Source organism: Babylonia areolata, chromosome 7 (assembly GCF_041734735.1).
Source record: "Babylonia areolata isolate BAREFJ2019XMU chromosome 7, ASM4173473v1, whole genome shotgun sequence".
Lineage (NCBI taxonomy): Eukaryota > Metazoa > Mollusca > Gastropoda > Neogastropoda > Buccinidae > Babylonia > Babylonia areolata.
Window position 1 is genome coordinate 25,752,936 of NC_134882.1, and position 18,763 is coordinate 25,771,698.

The window sequence follows — 18,763 nt, forward strand, 5'->3', positions numbered from 1 at the left end:
CACACACAGAGCAAAAGTAACTCAATGTTGCATGTGACTTGAAGAAAACATCTACATCCATCTAGTAAAACAAAGCCGTCAGATGTGTTGAAGTGTATTAGATCTGTCTGCATGCTTTGACACAAAGTTAAACTGAAATAGTATCACAACCTACAATACAACCAACCAGTAACAAAACTAGTAACACAACCATCTACTGTTGTACTAATTATTCACACACGACTGTGCAACTCAAAATGAATGCAACACCATGGTCAAGTTTGCAAATGATACTACTCTAGAAGGGCTGATTACAAACAGTGATGAGTCAAAATATAGGGAAGAAATACTGGAACTTGCCAGATGGTGTGATCAAAACAACTTAGAACTCAACGTATCAAAAACCAAAAAAATAATTTTAGATTTCAGGAAGACCAGATCTGACCCTTTACCACTTGTCATTAAAGACAAGCAAGTAGAGATCATCAGTGACCTTAAATTTCTTGGACTGATCATTTCCAACAATTTGAAATGGGAGAAAAATACGGAAAAAAAATTGTTAAGAAAGCACAACAGTGTCTGTACTTTCTTTGGCGCCTCAAAAAGTTTGGAATTAAAAAAGAAATCAAGGTTGATTTCTACCAAACAGTCACTGGAAGTATGCTAACCTTCGCTATTACTGTTTGGTATGGAAACATTTCCAAGGCAGAAGTTGCGGCCCTTAACAGAATTTAAAAACTGCCACCAGGATTACCGGGGCTGGTCTACCTTCTCTAGAAGACATATATTATAAGCGGCTACTCAAAAAACCAAAATCAATCAGCCAGGACGAATCACATCCACCTTTTGGGATTTTCGAAATGCTCCCCTCTGGTCAACAGTACAGAAGTATAAGGACGAAAACCAATCGCTTCGCCAATAGCTTTTCCCCAAAAACAGTCAATGCCCTGTCTCTCGAACAAATCCAGTATGATAAATAGAACTGTGCAATCAACAACCATCTACCTGAAGATCTAGTCATCAGCCCCATCCACATGTAATATGCAGCTTCTGTTCAAACGTGTGTGTGTGTGTGTGTGTGTGAGAGAGAGAGAGAGAGAGAGAGTTTGTGTGCGTGTGTGTGTGTGTGTGTGTGTGTGTGTGTGTGTGCAGTGCGTGCATGTGTGAGTATGCACAATATTCCTTGTGACCCCGGTACACTTGGTAATAATGACATATTCTATCAAATAATAATGAATGGCATTTGTATGGCTCATTTCTCTAAGTGAACTCTGACTCAATGCGCAAGATACCACCCATTCATAAAGCAACACTCGAAAATGACTCACCAGACTCAAACACACACACACACGCTCATGGAACAGAAAAAAAACAACAACAAAAAATACCTCAAATTAACATTAGAAAAACAAATTACAAAAACGCCACACAGAACATAGGAGTTTTTAGCAGGTATTTGAATAAAGGGAGTATTGGTTGGTACTGAAGACAGACAGGCAGCAAATTCCAGACAGTGGGAGCATAAAAACTAAAACTGCGGAAGCCAAAAGACTTTAAGTTTATTCTGGGAATTTTCCCCCTGAGGACTGGAGGGAGCATGATGGCTTGTAAGTGAGGAGTGCTCTGGACAGATATGGCAGAAGAGTCCCATCAAGAACTGTCACTTTGTACTGCCTGTAGAACTTAACTGGTAACCAGTATAGTTCTTTCAGAAATGGAGTAACATGATCATGCTTCTCAGAATAAGCCATGCAGCACTGTTTTGGACACACTATTACCAAGAAATTCTTTTGCTGGAAGTGCGAGGAAAACAGTCACAGATATCAAGATGAGAAGTAATGAAAGCCGCAACAAGGCGAGAACACGAGGTTGCAGAAAGAAATGACGGAACGGATGTGATACGTCTCAGCAACAAACATTACTAATAATGTTCTGTGCATGAAGGAAATCTGTTCAAGAGTGATCCCAAGATACTTCTTGGACTGAAAGGAACAGTGCTAAAAGCAACCCCCAATGTCTACCAATTGACTGCCTATCAGTCCCAAACAAACGGACAAACCAACAGGCAAGACCATCCAGTACAACCACCAGTACAGCCACAACCACCCAGTACAACCACCAGTACAGCCACAACCACCCCGTACAGCCACAACCACCCAGTACAACCACCAGTACAGCGACAACCACCCAGTACAGCCACAACCACCCAGTACAACCACCCAATACAGCCACAACCACCCAGTACAACCACCAGTACAGCCACAACCACCCAGTACAACCACCAGTACAGCCACAACCACCCAGTACAACCACCAGTACAGCGACAACCACCCAGTACAACCACCAGTATAGCCACAAGAACCCAGTACAACCACCAGTACAGCGACAACCACCCAGTACAACCACCAGTATAGCCACAAGAACCCAGTACAACCACCAGTACAGCAACAACCACCCAGTACAACCACCCAGTACAACCACCAGTATAGCCACGACCACCCAGTACAACCACCAGTACAGCGACAACAACCCAGTACAACCACCAGTACAGCCACAACCACCCAGTACAACCACCAGTATAGCCACAACCACCCAGTACAACCACCAGTACAGCCACAACCACCCAGTACAACCACCAGTATAGCCACAACCACCCAGTACAACCACCAGTATAGCCACCACACAACCACAAGCACCTAGTACAACCACCAGTATAGCCACAACCACCCAGTACAACCACCAGTACAGCCACAACCACCCAGTACAACCACCAGTATAGCCACAACCACCCAGTACAACCACCAGTACAGCCACAACCACCCAGTACAACCACCAGTATAGCCACCACACAACCACAAGCACCTAGTACAACCACCAGTACAGCCACAACCACCCAGTACAACCACAACCACCCAGTACAACCACCAGTATAGCCACAAGAACCCAGTATAGCCACCACACAACCACAAGCACCAAGTACAACCACCAGTATAACCACAAGTACCCAGTACAACCACCCAGTACCCAGCACAACCACCCAGTACAACCACAACCACCCAGTACAACCACAAGCACAACCACCACACAACCACATGCACCCAGTACAACTACAACCACCCAGAACCACAACCAACCAGCCAGAACCAACCAGTTTACAGCCTATTCCCAGAATAAACAGACAGACAGCAGGAAAGCGAAGTAAGGTGCTGGAGAGAGAGAGAGAGAGAGAGAGAGAGAGAACACTGAACACTGAATGGTTTAATGAATAGGCCACTGGCCCAGGTCAATGAGGGTGGTTACAAATTCATAGTCACATCAGATGAATGATTCCCTGCAAGGTCACGCAAGTTATGATCAAAAACCATATTACATAATTTGAACTTGTGCACATAGTTATCCAAACTCGTGTACATGTACACATATACACAGCTATGCACATACATACATGCACCTTTAAACACACACACACCTATGCACTCGCGCACATACACGCACGCACACACACACACTCTCTCTCATGTAATTATTGATGACATTCATAAACTATCAATCCAACAGATACATATGACGGACTTTCAGAGCTTTCTCAAGGAACAGAGCAAGGCGGATGACCAACATTTTACATTCTGATGCAAACAGCATTGTCAGCTTAAACTGTGATGGATAACTGTAATATTTAGCAGGAATATACTGTTCTCTTAAATCCTGGTACTTTGGACATTGTAGGACAAAATGAGTTTCAGTTTCTATTTGAAATTCACAGAATGAGCAAAGCAGCTGATTTACTGACAAGTTCCTTCTGAAACGCAACTTATGGACATACAATTCAGACACACCCAGTCACATTCTGATCAGACTGACTCTGGCTCGCAAATGATTTACTAATTGTAAGTATGGAGATAAAATAAGATCACTTTTAAATGTTCTATAGAACTGAAAACGTTCACTGTGCAGCATATCAGAAGACCACTGTGTTTTGTATTCATCAATTAGCTTATTTCTCAAGACTTTTAAAAATTCATTTTTGTTACCGACCCCTTGGTTTTCCCAGACCTCCCCAAAGCCAAATCTATATAAGAAAAAGCAGACTGATGATGCCCAAGTGTTCTTATTACTGTAATGGTAGTATAATAGCATTTTATACGCTTTGTGTGGTAAGTGACATTTTCAAAATTTTCGACCAATACTTAATGCTCTTTAGGTGTAGATTAACATACAGTGGGAACCGTCCAAGTTCTCCACATGCCATTATGTTAGGTGTTCTTAAACTAATATTCAAGAATCTTTTCAAAGCAAAAAGGTGTACCTTTTCCACAGTGTCAACATTTGCAATGATTCCCCAAACCTCAGCCCCATAACTAAGTATTGGCTAGATCTGAGCATCAAAGAAATTGAAGAATATAGTAGGTGATTTTTCTCCTAATGACCACAGCAATCTAAATATACTAATAACTCCTTTCTTCACTCAACTTGCCATGTCATTCAAACTGTGCGTGAAGGAACGTCTGGTGGACATGATAATTCCTCAGTGCTTATACATGTTAACGACTGTAAGCTTGTTATGGCCATAAAACCATGTTTCTTTTTCGGAGATATAGCCACCATTTCTAAATATAACAACATTTGATTTCTCTAAGTTAACTATCAGCCCAAGTTTCTTTGCTGTGTCGAACAGAACATTTAACTGATTATGCAGGCCTATAATTGAGTCAGAAATCAAAATAATATCATCAGCAAACATAAGAATTAGGATTTCTAATAAATCAGGAATAAGCTGAATACCATGTTTACCTTTCTGAATGACTTCTTCTGCTAATTCATTTATAAAGAGGGAAAACAGAACTGGACTACATATTTTCTCCTTGCATTAACCCTGAAGGACACATAAATGTATCAGTAAGTTCATCGCCAGCTCTAACTCTTGCTTTCACAATGTTATATATGCTTGTAATGGCTCGGTACATTTTCCCATTAATTCCCCTTTTCTTTAGAATTTTCCATAAGTTTATACGGACAACAGAATTGAAGGCTTTTCTAAAATCGATAAAAGCAACATATAATTTACTGCTTCTGAACCATGATCAACTGTGCTATATTTCTTTCTAAAACCGGCTTGACAGTCGTTAATGACATTGTTACTTTCAATCAATTTATTTAATCATTCGTTTAATACATGGCTGTACAGTTTACTGCATATATTCAATAGGGATACCCCTCTATAATTATCTGGTAAATTTTTGTCACCTTTTTTAAATATGGGATGGTTGATAGCTTCCGACCACTGTAGGGGATAACTTCCAGAAGAGTTGATTGAACAAGAGGACCAAAAATGGGGCAATCACAGTGATAGAATTTTTAAAGATTTCTCCAATGATCCCGTCAGGGCCCGCTGCCTTGCCAGAATAAACAGACAGACAGCAGGAAAGCGAAGTAAGGTGAGAGAGAGAGAGAGAGAGAGAGAGAGAGAGAGAGAGAGAGAGAGAGAGGAGACAGACCTTCAAAAAAGAGGTACCAGTCCTTGGTGGCATGACGTCCTGTCCACACACTGTTGGCCACAGCACACACCAGTGACAACACCACCAACAGCAAGAACAGCAGCAAGATCTGTCACATATCATATGGCCCCACATTAACACTGCAACACAGTGATCCCTAATGCATGGACCTGTGTCACACAGCAACAGTGATCTGTAACATATGTCCCCATGTTGCTCTGTAACAAATGATCTATAACATACAATGCCCTCATGATACACTCTAACACTGTGATCTCTAATATGCCCCCACTGTTACATTTAACACAGTGACATGTAACACATGCCCCATTTTACATTTGTATTTCTTTTTATCACAACAGATTTCTCTGTGTGAAATTTGGGCCGCTCTCCCCAGGGAGAGCGCATCGCTACACTACAGCGCCACCCATTTTTTTGTATTTTTTCCTGCGTGCAGTTTTTTTTTAAATTTATTTTTCCTATTGAAGTGGATTTTTCTACAGAATTTTGCCAGGAACAACCCTTTTGATGCCATGGGTTCTTTTACATGCACTAAGTGCATGCTGCACACGGGACCTTGGTTTATTGTCTCATCTGAATGACTAGCGTCCAGACCACCACTCCAGGTCTAGTGGAGGGGGAGAAAATATCAGCAGCTGAGCCGTGATTCGAACCAGTGCACTCAGATTCTCTTGCTTCCTAGGCGGACGTGTTACCTCTAGGCCATCACTCCACAATGTTACTTACAATTTAACAATTTACTTATTACTTACAATGTAACAAACAAATGGGAAGTTAACACATAAAGCACATAGAGCTTCAAGAATATGTGCTACAGCAAGATGTCTCAATAAATAAATATATAAACACATGACCCCAACATTACACATAGCATGGTGATCTGCAACACATGGGTCCACGTTACTCTGTAACACAATCACCTAAACACATGTTCCTATGTTACACCCATTCTCCTATTTTTCCCCATCATACATACACATGGTACACAAACATACACACACACAGCACAAATAACCATAAAAGGCAGCAACACCTGTGACACATCTCCATGGGTGACATTATCACCTGCAAAAAACTGAATGAGGTGCAATTCCATCAGCTGTCCACATAATAATGAAATGAGGTGTAATTCTATCAGCTGTCCATGTAATAATTAAATGAGGTGTAATTCTATCAGCTGTCCACATAATAATGAAATGAGGTGTAATTCTATCAGCTGTCCATGTAATAATTAAATGAGGTGTAATTCTATCAGCTGTCCATGTAATAATTAAATGAGGTGTAATTCTATCAGCTGTCCATGTAATAATTAAATGAGGTGTAATTCTATCAGCTATTCACACAATGATTAAATGAGGTGCAATTCCATCAGCTGTCCACATAATAATCAAATGAGGTGTAATTCTATCAGCTGTCCATGTAATAATTAAATGAGGTGTAATTCCATCAGCTATTCACATAATGATTAAATGAGGTGTAATTCTATCAGCTGTCTACATAATAATCAAATGAGGTGTAATTCTATCAGCTGTCTGCATAATAATTAAATGAGGTGTAATTCTATCAGCTGTCCACATAATGATTAAATGAGGTGTAATTCTATCAGCTGTCCACATAATAATTAAATGAGGTGTAATTCCATCAGCTGTCCACATAATAATTAAATGAGGTGTAATTCTATCAGCTATTCACATAATGATTAAATGAGGTGTAATTCTATCAGCTGTCTACATAATAATCAAATGAGGTGTAATTCTATCAGCTGTCTGCATAATAATTAAATGAGGTGTAATTCTATCAGCTGTCTACATAATAATCAAATGAGGTGTAATTCCATCAGCTGTCTACATAATAATCAAATGAGGTGTAATTATATCAGCTGTCCACATAATAATTAAATGAGGTGTAATTCTATCAGCTGTCCACATAATGATTAAATGAGGTGTAATTCCATCAGCTGTCCACATAATAATTAAATGAGGTGTAATTCTATCAGCTGTCCACATAATGATTAAACGAGGTGTAATTCTATCAGCTGTCTACATAATAATCAAATGAGGTGTAATTCTATCAGCTGTCCACATAATGATTAAATGAGGTTTAATTCCATCAGCTGTCCACATAATTAAATGAGGTGTAATTCCATCAGCTGTCCACATAATAATCAAACGAGGTATAATTCCATCAGCTCAAATCAAATCAAATTTTGGTGTTTGGAGCCTCGCCGACCACTAAAAGGCCATCTCAAGACTACCGCCGTGTTAACATCTACTTCAAGTCAAGGGTTAAAAAAACAACAAGTATAACAAAAACTAATCATCACTTCAAGCTTTTCACTCAATGTTTAAAAACCTTCCATAGTTTAAAACCTTCAAATCTGATTAAAAATGTTCACTTCTTTCAAGAAATCCATAAGTGTCCATGGAGGGACATCACGAAACAAAGTCTTCAGAGAAACTGCTGTGTAATGTCTGTGTCTAATGTCATGCAGATCCCAACAGTCAATGAGCATGTGTTTCACAGTGAGAGGCTCATCACAGGGAATGCATCGAGGGGCCTCCTCCCCTGTTAACAAGAATGAGTAAGAAAAGTGTACCCCATGCACAGTCTGCACAGCACAGACTCCTGTCGATTCTTCACAATCAATGGGAGGGTCTCTTTTGGGTCTGGACGAATTTGGAACAGCTTGTTTTCCATCTGGGTGTTCCACTCTTCTTGCCAAAGATCCCTAACATTAGTAAGGTAAAATTTTCATAAAATTCCAGCAGTTTCAGATGTATCAGATTCCTGCAGGCATTCGACTCCAGGGCTGACAAGGAGTCCGAAAAAATAATACAATTCTTGCGTTTTGCATGGGAAACTATTTTTAACGCAAGAACCAGTGCTGTCAGTTCCGCAGTGTAAACTGAGTTGTCAGACCGAATGTGTTTTGTTGAGGGCTGGTCTGCAAAGACAGGACTGAACACAGGTGCAGCAACACCCTCCTCCAACTTCAAACCATCAGTAAAGATTTTCTTAAATGTGGGAAATTTGTGGCAGAGTTCAGAAAAGTAAGTTTTGTAGGCCAGCGAACTGGTGGAGTCTTTACGATATGAAGCCAGATCAAATCGTACTTCAGGTGTTTTAAATGTTGAAGGTGGGCTGTCAGGGAACTTGGAGAAGTCTGAGATGCCACTGACATTCAGGTCAGTATTTTCCATGTGTGGTTGAACATGGAGTCCAAGTGGAGGGATGCAGTTTGGGTTGTCTTCAAATTTCTAACTGAATGGGTTGTTGAAGACACTATTCCATCAGCTGTCCACATAATAATTAAATGAGGTGTAATTCCACTGGCTGTCCACATAATCAAATGAAGTGTAATTCCATCAGCTGTCCACATAAAAATTAAATGAGATGTATTTCCATCTCCTGTTCCCATAACAATTAAAGGAAATTTAATTATATCACCCATCCATGTAAAAAATAAAAGAAACATACTTCTGTCACATATTCCATAACACACACATTACATACACACAACACACACACATTACACAAACAACACACACACATACACACACACAACAAAAACAACACAACCACACACACACACACACCATACATACACACATAACACATACACACCTGTGTGTTAGTGAGCTTCTCCACATTTGAACGTTTGAGAGGGGTGGTGGTAGAGTTCAGCATCAGCTTGGTCTGGTGACCAGTGTACACCACCACACCTGAGATTTGATAAGGTAAGTTAAGGTAAGGTAAAAACGTATGGCAAGGTATAGTAAGGTGAAGTATGGTAAGGCAAGATGAAATAATGTATACATATGAGATAAGATAAGTTTAACAATTCATTATTTCATTTGTGAAAGGAAATGTGTTTTCTCCATTTTACTATTATCAGTACCAAGTAGTTTTAGCAATGTCATCAATAATAGTTGTAGTCGTAGTACCAGTAATAGTGGAAGTCGTCAAAGTAGTAGCAGTTGTATCACTATTGGTGCCGCACTGTGGTGACATACTCTCCTCGGGGAGACCAGCCTGAATTTCACACTGACAAATCTGTTGTGGCAAAAAGTAATACATTCCAATACAATTACTACAGATGCAACAAAACATAACATAAAAACATCAAACATGGCAATAAAGGAAAAGAACATAAATACAGTATACAATATAATAAAAATTCTAAAAGAGAAATAAGCATATAAGATGTAAGTCTTAACTCACTCCAGACGACAGAACGCTATAGCGGTCGTGACGTAAGGCATGGTTCCGGACGACGGAATGCTATAGCGTTTCCAACATTTACAAATTTTTCCATGCTTTCCTTTTGAGGGAGCATGTCAAACAGACCTTCACCAGCCATCCCGAATGTGTCAAGGGTCAAATGGAAAGTTCCATCGTGAGTTTCCATGACAACATACTCTCTGGCAAGCGACTGAGTTCGGTACCCCACATGACAAGCTAATCTGCATACGTATCAACAATGGTGTCCCAGGCGAGTTCGAGTGGAAATGTTTCGGAGGAAAGTAGATCACGACGGCGGCGGTTTACTGCTGCTGAAGTGATTGAAATGCTTCAAACTGAGGGTTCTGACATCGACGATGATGATGGAGACGGTGATGAAAGTATTTACAGTGAAGAAAGTGACCAGCAAGAAGATACTGACAGTGACTCAGCTTCAGAGGTCAGTGCAGAGGGGGAGAGAGGTGGACGAACACACGCCGCGAGCAGAGGGATCAGTGGGCCAAGTACTGCGAGCGATATGTCAGTGGAAGGGTTCATGGACTTTCTTATGCGTGACTGGCACGAAGACCTTGGTTTTTTTCCTACTCTGCCTCCTTTCTCTGGCTCTCATGGCCTACATGTGTCAGCTGATTGCCACGCCCCCATTGACTTTTTCAACCAGTTTGTGACAGAAGACCTCCTGAATTCTATTGTCACAAACAGGTATGCACAAGAGAACATTGTGGCTAGAGGCGAACTGAAGAGGAGGAGTTTATTCAAGCAGTGGTCAGATAATGGTGTGACTGTGAATGGTGGTTTTCTGGCCATTTGTGTGTACATGGGAATGGTATATAAACCAGAAGTGAAAGACTACTGGAACACAAAACCCATGCTCTGTAATCCTTTTGCTCCAAATGTAATGAGCAGGGACAAATTTTGTTTAATTTTGGCCATGCTCCATGTCAACAACAATGCTGACTACATCCCTCCTGGCCAAGGACATGATCCCCTGCACAAAATTAGGCCAGTGTACACACATCTCCAGAACAAATTCAGTACCCTCTACACTCCCCAAGACAACATCAGTGTGGATGAGGCTATCTGTGCTTGGGGAGGAAAGTCCAGATTTAGGGTATACATGAAGGATATGCCCACAAAATGGGGTATCAAGCTGTATGAACTCTGTGAATCTGAGACTGGGTATGTTCACAGATTTGAAATATTTGCTGCAGAGCCTAATGTGAGCAATCGCCCAGTAGATGTTGTCATGAGGCTTTGTGAACCACTTCTTGACAATGGCAGGACTCTATGTGGACAATTATTATGCCTGTCCGGAGCTGGTTGAGGCACTTGTGGCTCGTGAGACTCACTGTGTAGGGACTGTGCGACCCAACCACAAGGGAATGCCTCCTCAGCTGAAGACCCAGCCACTACCACAACGGGGCCAAGTTCAGGCATACAGACAAGGTAGGTTTGTTTGGATTATTATTGTTGCTTGAAATTCTAAATGCAATAAGTATCTATTTATTGTTTTGTAAAATATTTCAGTAATGCAAATAAAAAGATTATGTAATGAATGAAAAAGAAAAATAAACACACACACACACACACACACACACACACACACACACACATATATATATATATATATATATATATATATATATATATATAAATTATGTATGCATATATGTAGTGTGTATGTGTGTTATTTTTTCCAGGCTGATAGAGACAGCAGAGGTAAGTAAGAGAATACACTACAAATGTACAAGCACTTCATTTTCCACTGCACTGTTTCAGGTGCAGTTGCTGTCCTTCGTTGGATGGACAGGAAACCTGTCCATGTCATCACCACAAAAATTGATCCCACCCTGATGATCAATGTCACCACATGGCGAGGGGAATTCCGCAAGCCAGCAGCTGTCCAGGACTACATCCTGAACATGGCTGGTGTGGACAAGAGTGACCAGCTCCTGTCCTGGTGGAAGAAGCTGTTCTTCCATCTCTTCACCCTCACCCTCATTCAGGCTTCTATCCTGTACAACATATGCATGAAAAACAGGAACCAGGGTAGAATGTCCCTGAAAAATTTTGTCATCGCTGTTGGGGACAGCCTGAATGAGCGGTATCAGCGTGGAGTGGCAGTCACTGTACAGCAAGCCGCTGCACAGCCTGATCCAAGCAGAATGAACACTTCTCCTGCCCTCTGCCACCCATCCCCAGTGGCAGGAAGAACTACAGGAAGTGTCACGTGTGCAACGCTTGCTGCAGGAGACACCCACACGTCCAGATTCGGCAGACCCCCAACTGGTGTAAAAAATGTGGGGTTGCCCTCTGTGACAAACTCTGCCAACCCAACAAGACCATCACCTGCTTCCAGTTGTACCACTCAGTGCAGAACTACACTGACAACTAGGAAGACGGTCCTTGGGGACTGAAATATCCAGTGTGCCAGTGTGCTCTTTTTTTGTCCAATTTCCCATGTGTAACAATCTGTAACATTTGCATATAATATTATTTGTAATTTACTTTTTTTTTATCCTGAGCAATACCCACTTTATTCAAGTTATTTTGTGCATATATAGACCTTTTCCCCTGTGACTGTGTGTTCATGGAGCTGATGAAAGTATGTGACTGTAAGGTGATCCTGACCTAAAAATTTGGAGTATTTTCAACATGGCACATATAGCAAACATATTCAGGTAGGAACTTTCATATTTTGGCATGAACTAACCCAGCATGTCAATAACCTGTTCTGAAAGTTTCATTTTGTTCCTTTGTGTTTTGTATTTTTTGTGATTTTTTTTCTAACACCTTACAAATGGGTCGTCTGTGGGGAAAAGCAAGAGAGAAAACTATCCGTCCCATGTGAGTTAACATTTACACACCACCACGCCTATCATTTAAAGCACACACACACACACACACACACACACACACACACACACACACACCACCACCACCACCACCACCACCACTACCACCCATTCCCATGCCACCCCAACCCCATTTCCCCCCATCCCACCAATACCTTATTGATCAATCATTTTTAATTTCCCTAAATCCAATAACTGAATGATGCTTGAAGCAATAAAGAAAAGAAAAACCCATGCAGGTCTCACCAAAGATCCACCCAGTGTTCCTGAGCGTAGAACCTCTTAGCAGCAGCTGGTTTGGTCCCAGGGGCACAGCGCTGCACACACACACACACAGAGTTTAAGTGTGTTGTTGGTGTTCTTCAGTCATTTTATGGTGTCTTTTCTGTGTTTTCATTTTTGTAGGTAGGACCTACAAGTCCTACAAGTATGCTCTAAGTAATTAATGTTGTGTCAATTTACTTTTTGTCACCTTTATGACAATTTAAAGTTTAAAAAAATAATAATAAAAGAAAACGAAAACAAAGAAACATGCATGTTTTCATGTATATCTTCTTTGTGCTATCTTTATGACAACTTAAATTTTCTAAAAAGTTATAAAAAGAGGAAACAGTTCTGCCTATGTCCCAGTACAATAACCACAAAACACTGACCTCTGGTGTCCCTGTACAATAACCACACAACACTGACCTCTGGTGTCCCAGTACAATAACCATCACAGAGCACAACACTGACCTGTGGTGTTCCTGTACAATAACCATCACAGAGCACAACACTGACCTGTGGTGTCCCTGTACAATGTCCCTCACAGAGCACAACACTGACCTCTAGTGTCCCAGTACAATAACCATCACAGAGCACAACACTGACCTCTAGTGTCCCAGTACAATAACCATCACAGAGCACAACACTGACCTCTAGTGTCCCAGTACAATAACCATCACAGAGCACAACACTGACCTGTGGTGTTCCTGTACAATAACCATCACAGAGCACAACACTGACCTGTGGTGTCCCTGTACAATGTCCCTCACAGAGCACAACACTGACCTCTAGTGTCCCTGTACAATGTCTGTCACAGAGCACAACACTGACCTCTGGTGTCCCTGTACAATGTCTGTCACAGAGCACAACACTGACCTCTAGTGTCCCTGTACAATGTCTGTCACAGAGCACAACACTGACCTCTGGTGTCCCTGTACAATGTCTCTCACAGAGCACAACACTGACCTCTGGTGTCCCAGTACAATAACCATCACAGAGCACAACACTGACCTCTGGTGTCCCTGTACAATAACCATCACAGAGCACAACACTGACCTCTGGTGTCCCAGTACAATGTCCCTCACAGAGCACAACACTGACCTCTGGTGTCCCTGTACAATAACCATCACAGAGCACAACACTGACCTCTGGTGTCCCAGTACAATGTCCCTCACAGAGCACAACACTGACATCTGGTGTCCCTGTATAATAACCATCACAGAGCACAACACTGACCTCTGGTGTCCCTGTACAATGTCCCTCACAGAGCACAACACTGACCTCTGGTGTCCCTGTACAATAACCATCACAGAGCACAACACTGACCTCTGGTGTCCCAGTACAATGTCCCTCACAGAGCACAACACTGACCTCTGGTGTCCCTGTATAATAACCATCACAGAGCACAACACTGACCTCTGGTGTCCAGTACAATGTCCCTCACAGAGCACAACACTGACCTCTGGTGTCCAGTACAATGTCCCTCACAGAGCACAACACTGACCTCTGGTGTCCCAGTACAATGTCCCTCACAGAGCACAACACTGACCTCTGGTGTCCCTGTACAATAACCATCACAGAGCACAACACTGACCTCTGGTGTCCCAGTACAATGTCCCTCACAGAGCACAACACTGACCTCTGGTGTCCCAGTACAATGTCCCTCACAGAGCACAACACTGACCTCTGGTGTCCCTGTACAATAACCATCACAGAGCACAACACTGACCTCTGGTGTCCTGTACAATAACCATCACAGAGCACAACACTGACCTCTGGTGTCCCAGTACAATGTCTCTCACAGAGCACAACACTGACCTCTGGTGTCCCTGTACAATGTCCCTCACAGAGCACAACACTGACCTCTGGTGTCCCTGTACAATGTCCCTCACAGAGCACAACACTGACCTTTCCCCCTGCAGGATGATGTTGCCCACAAACTCATACAGGTGTCGGTTGGGCATCTCACACTCCACCATGCCGTGCAATGAGCTCAGCTCCTCTCCTGTCAAAAGGTCCATGGTGGCACTGTGCCCCTGTGATATCCACTCTTCTTCGTCAACATGTCATGCTGTGTCAATATCATACAAAATGCCAAACATCAAGAACAATAACAGAATGCAATAAAACCTGTCTTTATTACCAAGTGTACCAGGGGTACAAGGAATATTGGGAGTAGAGGGATAATGCATAAAAAGTACAAACACTAGTTGAAAATCATTAACAAATAGAAATACAGATGTATTTTAGATTTCATGAATATATGTGTTTGTGCATACTCACACTCAACCAGTCTTGGTGGCAGTTTTACAATTCTGATTTGATCCTGTTTCTGCCTCAGAAATGTTTCCATACCAAAACTGATAGCAAATATTAACACACTTTTGATGACAGCTCTCTGGCTAAGTAGTCAAAAACAACAATAACAACATTAACCTGTTCAGTGCCAGAGAATTTTGTAAAAAAAAAAAAAAAAAAAAAAAAAAAAAAGTGTTCTGCCTTGCCAGGAAATTTTGAGGGTTCAGGGGTAATAATTTTTTTAACAAAAACTATACAAGATATAAAAGTAAGCATTTTTTGATGGAAAATGAATGTGGATTCTAATTCACATTTATTCTGATTGTAGATAACTATTCAGGCATTTTAAAGTGATGACAATATTGTTTTGTGCATCTAAATGTCTATTTCCGCCTCCATAGAATGACATCCAGAAAGATAACAAACAAAATACAAGAAGAAATAGCATGCTTATTGTCATAGTATAACCTGTAGAAGAAAATAAAACTAGTTACACGTTCATAATCACAATCACAATGCTTGTAGATATGTAAGTGAATAACTGTCCCAAAAATGACAAACAATGGTTCTGTCAAGATTAAAATGTCAATCATAATCTCAGAAACTGAGCAGTCAAGCTTATTTTCACACCAAAGTGTGTTCCCCCTTATTGCATTCCCCCTTATGCACAGTGCGTTCCCCCCCTTATCTCTGATGATACTTACTCCCTCTTCGTTGCATTTAAGATGAAAAAGTGTCTGCCGTGCATACTGTCTGCCTGCTCTACAAAGGAGTCGGTCAACTGATCAGTGACAAAAAGCATGATAAAAATAAAAACATGTGATTCTCATCCACTGTCTGTCTACACTGGGCTTCATGAAAATAGTGGATTATTGGTTGTTGGCCAGTTCCTGCTAGATAACACTGAAAGACAGTTCACAGACATCATGGCCACTCCCCTTTCCCACACCCTCTGTCTGTCTTCGACCTATTGTTTTATACCACTACACAATCTCCTTTCCTCCTCTTCTCAAAATACACGACACTGAAAGTACTGCACCCTTACTGTCAGTCACTGTCACCTGCTCAAAACTGATGTCTGATTGGATGCACTATGGACTGGACAAAGAGCTGAACATTGCTTGCACTTTTGTCACTGTTGTTGTCATCACCTTGAATTCAAACCAATCATCAGACAAGATATCTAGATGATTTTCTCATCATTATTACAATCATAATCATCTGCAAAGCCTGCAAAGTTGTGTAAATCCATTTTGTGACCACTGTCTTAGCTGAAGAAAGATTCTGACACCCTTTTTGCAAATGATGAAAACCTACTTTTCAGGCACACTCAACAAAGTCCAGATAGCGAAACATTATTGAGAAAAAAGGGATCAACTAATGAGTATGTTTAAAATCCAGACCATTAACGTAACCGTTCAGGTCTGTGTTCACTGAACCCAACTCCAATGAAAGAAAAAAAATAAAACATGTAGATCAGACTGATCTTGCAGGTTAGGATGTCAGTTCCCATTCTTTACTTGGACTTTTCCCTTTTGGGATTGCATTACTTTTATTCAGCAAAATCTAAAATCAATTTCATCATTGAAAAGTTCAGAAAAAAGTAGAAACTGAACTTCAAATGCAAGCCACACTAACCCCATTTCACCAAGGTTCAGCAGTAAAGCGATTAATATATGAGGATTCAGAGAAAATTTGAAAGCGGTTTTAAACACTGGGCTGTTGCACCTGTCATGGTTTTCCTTGAGTCTCTTTCCTCTTGGAGTCACAATAGCTGAATAACACAAATAAGTGAACTGTTCTGTGCTCTCTTCTTCTCTTCAATTGTTGAGATTACTTTTTCCCTGTGTTATGTCCCCAGAGGGCACTGACTGACCTGCCTCAACTTCAGGTTGGTTTCTCCATCCAGGTTGGCTGTCTCCACATAGCACATGGCCTGTGGCTCACTGCAACACATCATGATCATAAACACCATCAGTATCATCATCATCATTGTTGTAATTGTCATCATAAATTAACCCCTTGGCTTCCTATATGATGAGATAACCAGTCAGCACAACATTGTACTTCACTTCCAAAATGACGAGATAATTCGTCAGTGAAATATTTGGACTTTTCCCTGGTTTGTACTGAGTTTACTGACAAAAACACTGGTAGCATTAGCTCGTGGAATCTTTCTAGATTCTACAGCTAGCTTGAAGCCCCATCTACGTCATGAGGCAGTTCTTTATTCGAATGATTTTGTTGGGTTACTGACAGTGTTTTGCCTGGCTTGTTGCACACTCAGCAAAATGTTATGTGACCAAGGTGCACTAAAACAACCAAAATGGCTTTCTTTAGCTGTTGCTGAGAAAGAATTGAAGCATGAATTCAAAGAAGACAGTAATGAACTTTTATCAGACGATTCAATAGAAAATAAAGTGAGCAATGAAGAGACTGGCCACTACATGACAAACAGTAAGTGACGCTAGTATCAGTATCAGTATCAGTAGCTCAAGGAGGCGTCACTGCGTTTGGACAAATCCATATACGCTACACCACATCTGCCAAGCAGATGCCCGACTATCAGCGTAACCCAACACACTTAGGCCTTGAGAAAGAAAAAAAAAGAAAAGTAAATGAATATTTAAATTTAAAAGAGAAAAAAAAAGTAAATGAAAACTGGTCTGACTGAAAGGACCGGACAATCACATCTATGTTGTTATCACTTAGAGTAGTCAAAATAAATTGTGTATATGTCTCTAATTCTTTTGGTTGTTCTAGTATAATTTGTGTATACAGGTATTGTCCATTTGTCCTGAAAATACTGTGCAAATCACCTGACAAATGTTTGTAATAATTATTACAAGTTGAAAATGTGACAAAAAACAACACTGATTTCAAAACAATTGCATGTCAATGAAAATACAAAAAAAATTGGAAAACATCATGAGTTTTCTATTTTTTAATCACTCACCTTTCAGAAATTATATACTTTTATGGGTCTCTCTCCAATAACAAAACTGAGAATGTTTTGAAAATATATACCCATTTTTTACACAAAAAAAACCCCCAAAACAAACTTGCAAACAGATTTCACTTATATCTTATTTCCCTGGCAGTAAAAGGGTCAACATCATCACAATCATTTTCATTATTTTTGTCATGATGATGATGATGATTTTCTTATCATTATTACCATTAGCTTGAAGAAAACACAGGTCATGGGACAAGATGTTGACTCTCCCCCAGCCATCAGCATCAATGACCATGAACTGGATGTCGTCCATGACTTTGTTTATCTGGGCTCAACTATCTCAGACACCCTCTCACTTGACGCAGAGCTCAACAGGCGCATCGGCAAGGCAGCTACCACCATGACCAGACTGACAAAGAAAGCATGGCACAACAGCAAGCTGACTGAGCACACAAAGATCCAGATCTACAGAGCCTGCGTCATGAGCACCCTCCTGTATGGCAGCGAGTCCTGGACTTTGCGTGCCCGACAAGAGCGAAAGCTCAATGCTTTTCACATGCGTAGCCTCTGACACATTCTGAACATCACCTGGCAGGACAAGGTCCCAAACAACACTGTCCTGGAAAGAGCTGGATGCACCAGCATGTACACGC

The 18,763-nt window shown here is 41.0% G+C and overlaps 1 protein-coding gene across 13 annotated transcripts in view; it reads right to left on the reverse strand.

The window, feature by feature from the left end:
- The window catches only part of LOC143283922 (putative phospholipid-transporting ATPase IA), a 152,423-nt gene that overhangs the window by 103,329 nt on the left and 30,331 nt on the right, over window positions 1-18,763 (reverse strand). For all 13 annotated transcript variants that reach the window (XR_013055467.1, XM_076590363.1, XM_076590358.1 and 10 more), the window contains exons 7-11: window positions 17,031-17,100; window positions 14,765-14,892; window positions 12,839-12,909; window positions 9,120-9,217; window positions 5,475-5,583 (exon numbers count right to left, since the gene is read on the reverse strand). Coding sequence is in view for 12 of the 13 variants with exons in the window: in XM_076590363.1 (XP_076446478.1) it covers window positions 5,475-5,583; window positions 9,120-9,217; window positions 12,839-12,909; window positions 14,765-14,892; window positions 17,031-17,100 (476 nt within the window). In the remaining variant the exon portion in view is untranslated. The remainder of the gene's footprint in view (window positions 1-5,474; window positions 5,584-9,119; window positions 9,218-12,838; window positions 12,910-14,764; window positions 14,893-17,030; window positions 17,101-18,763) is intronic.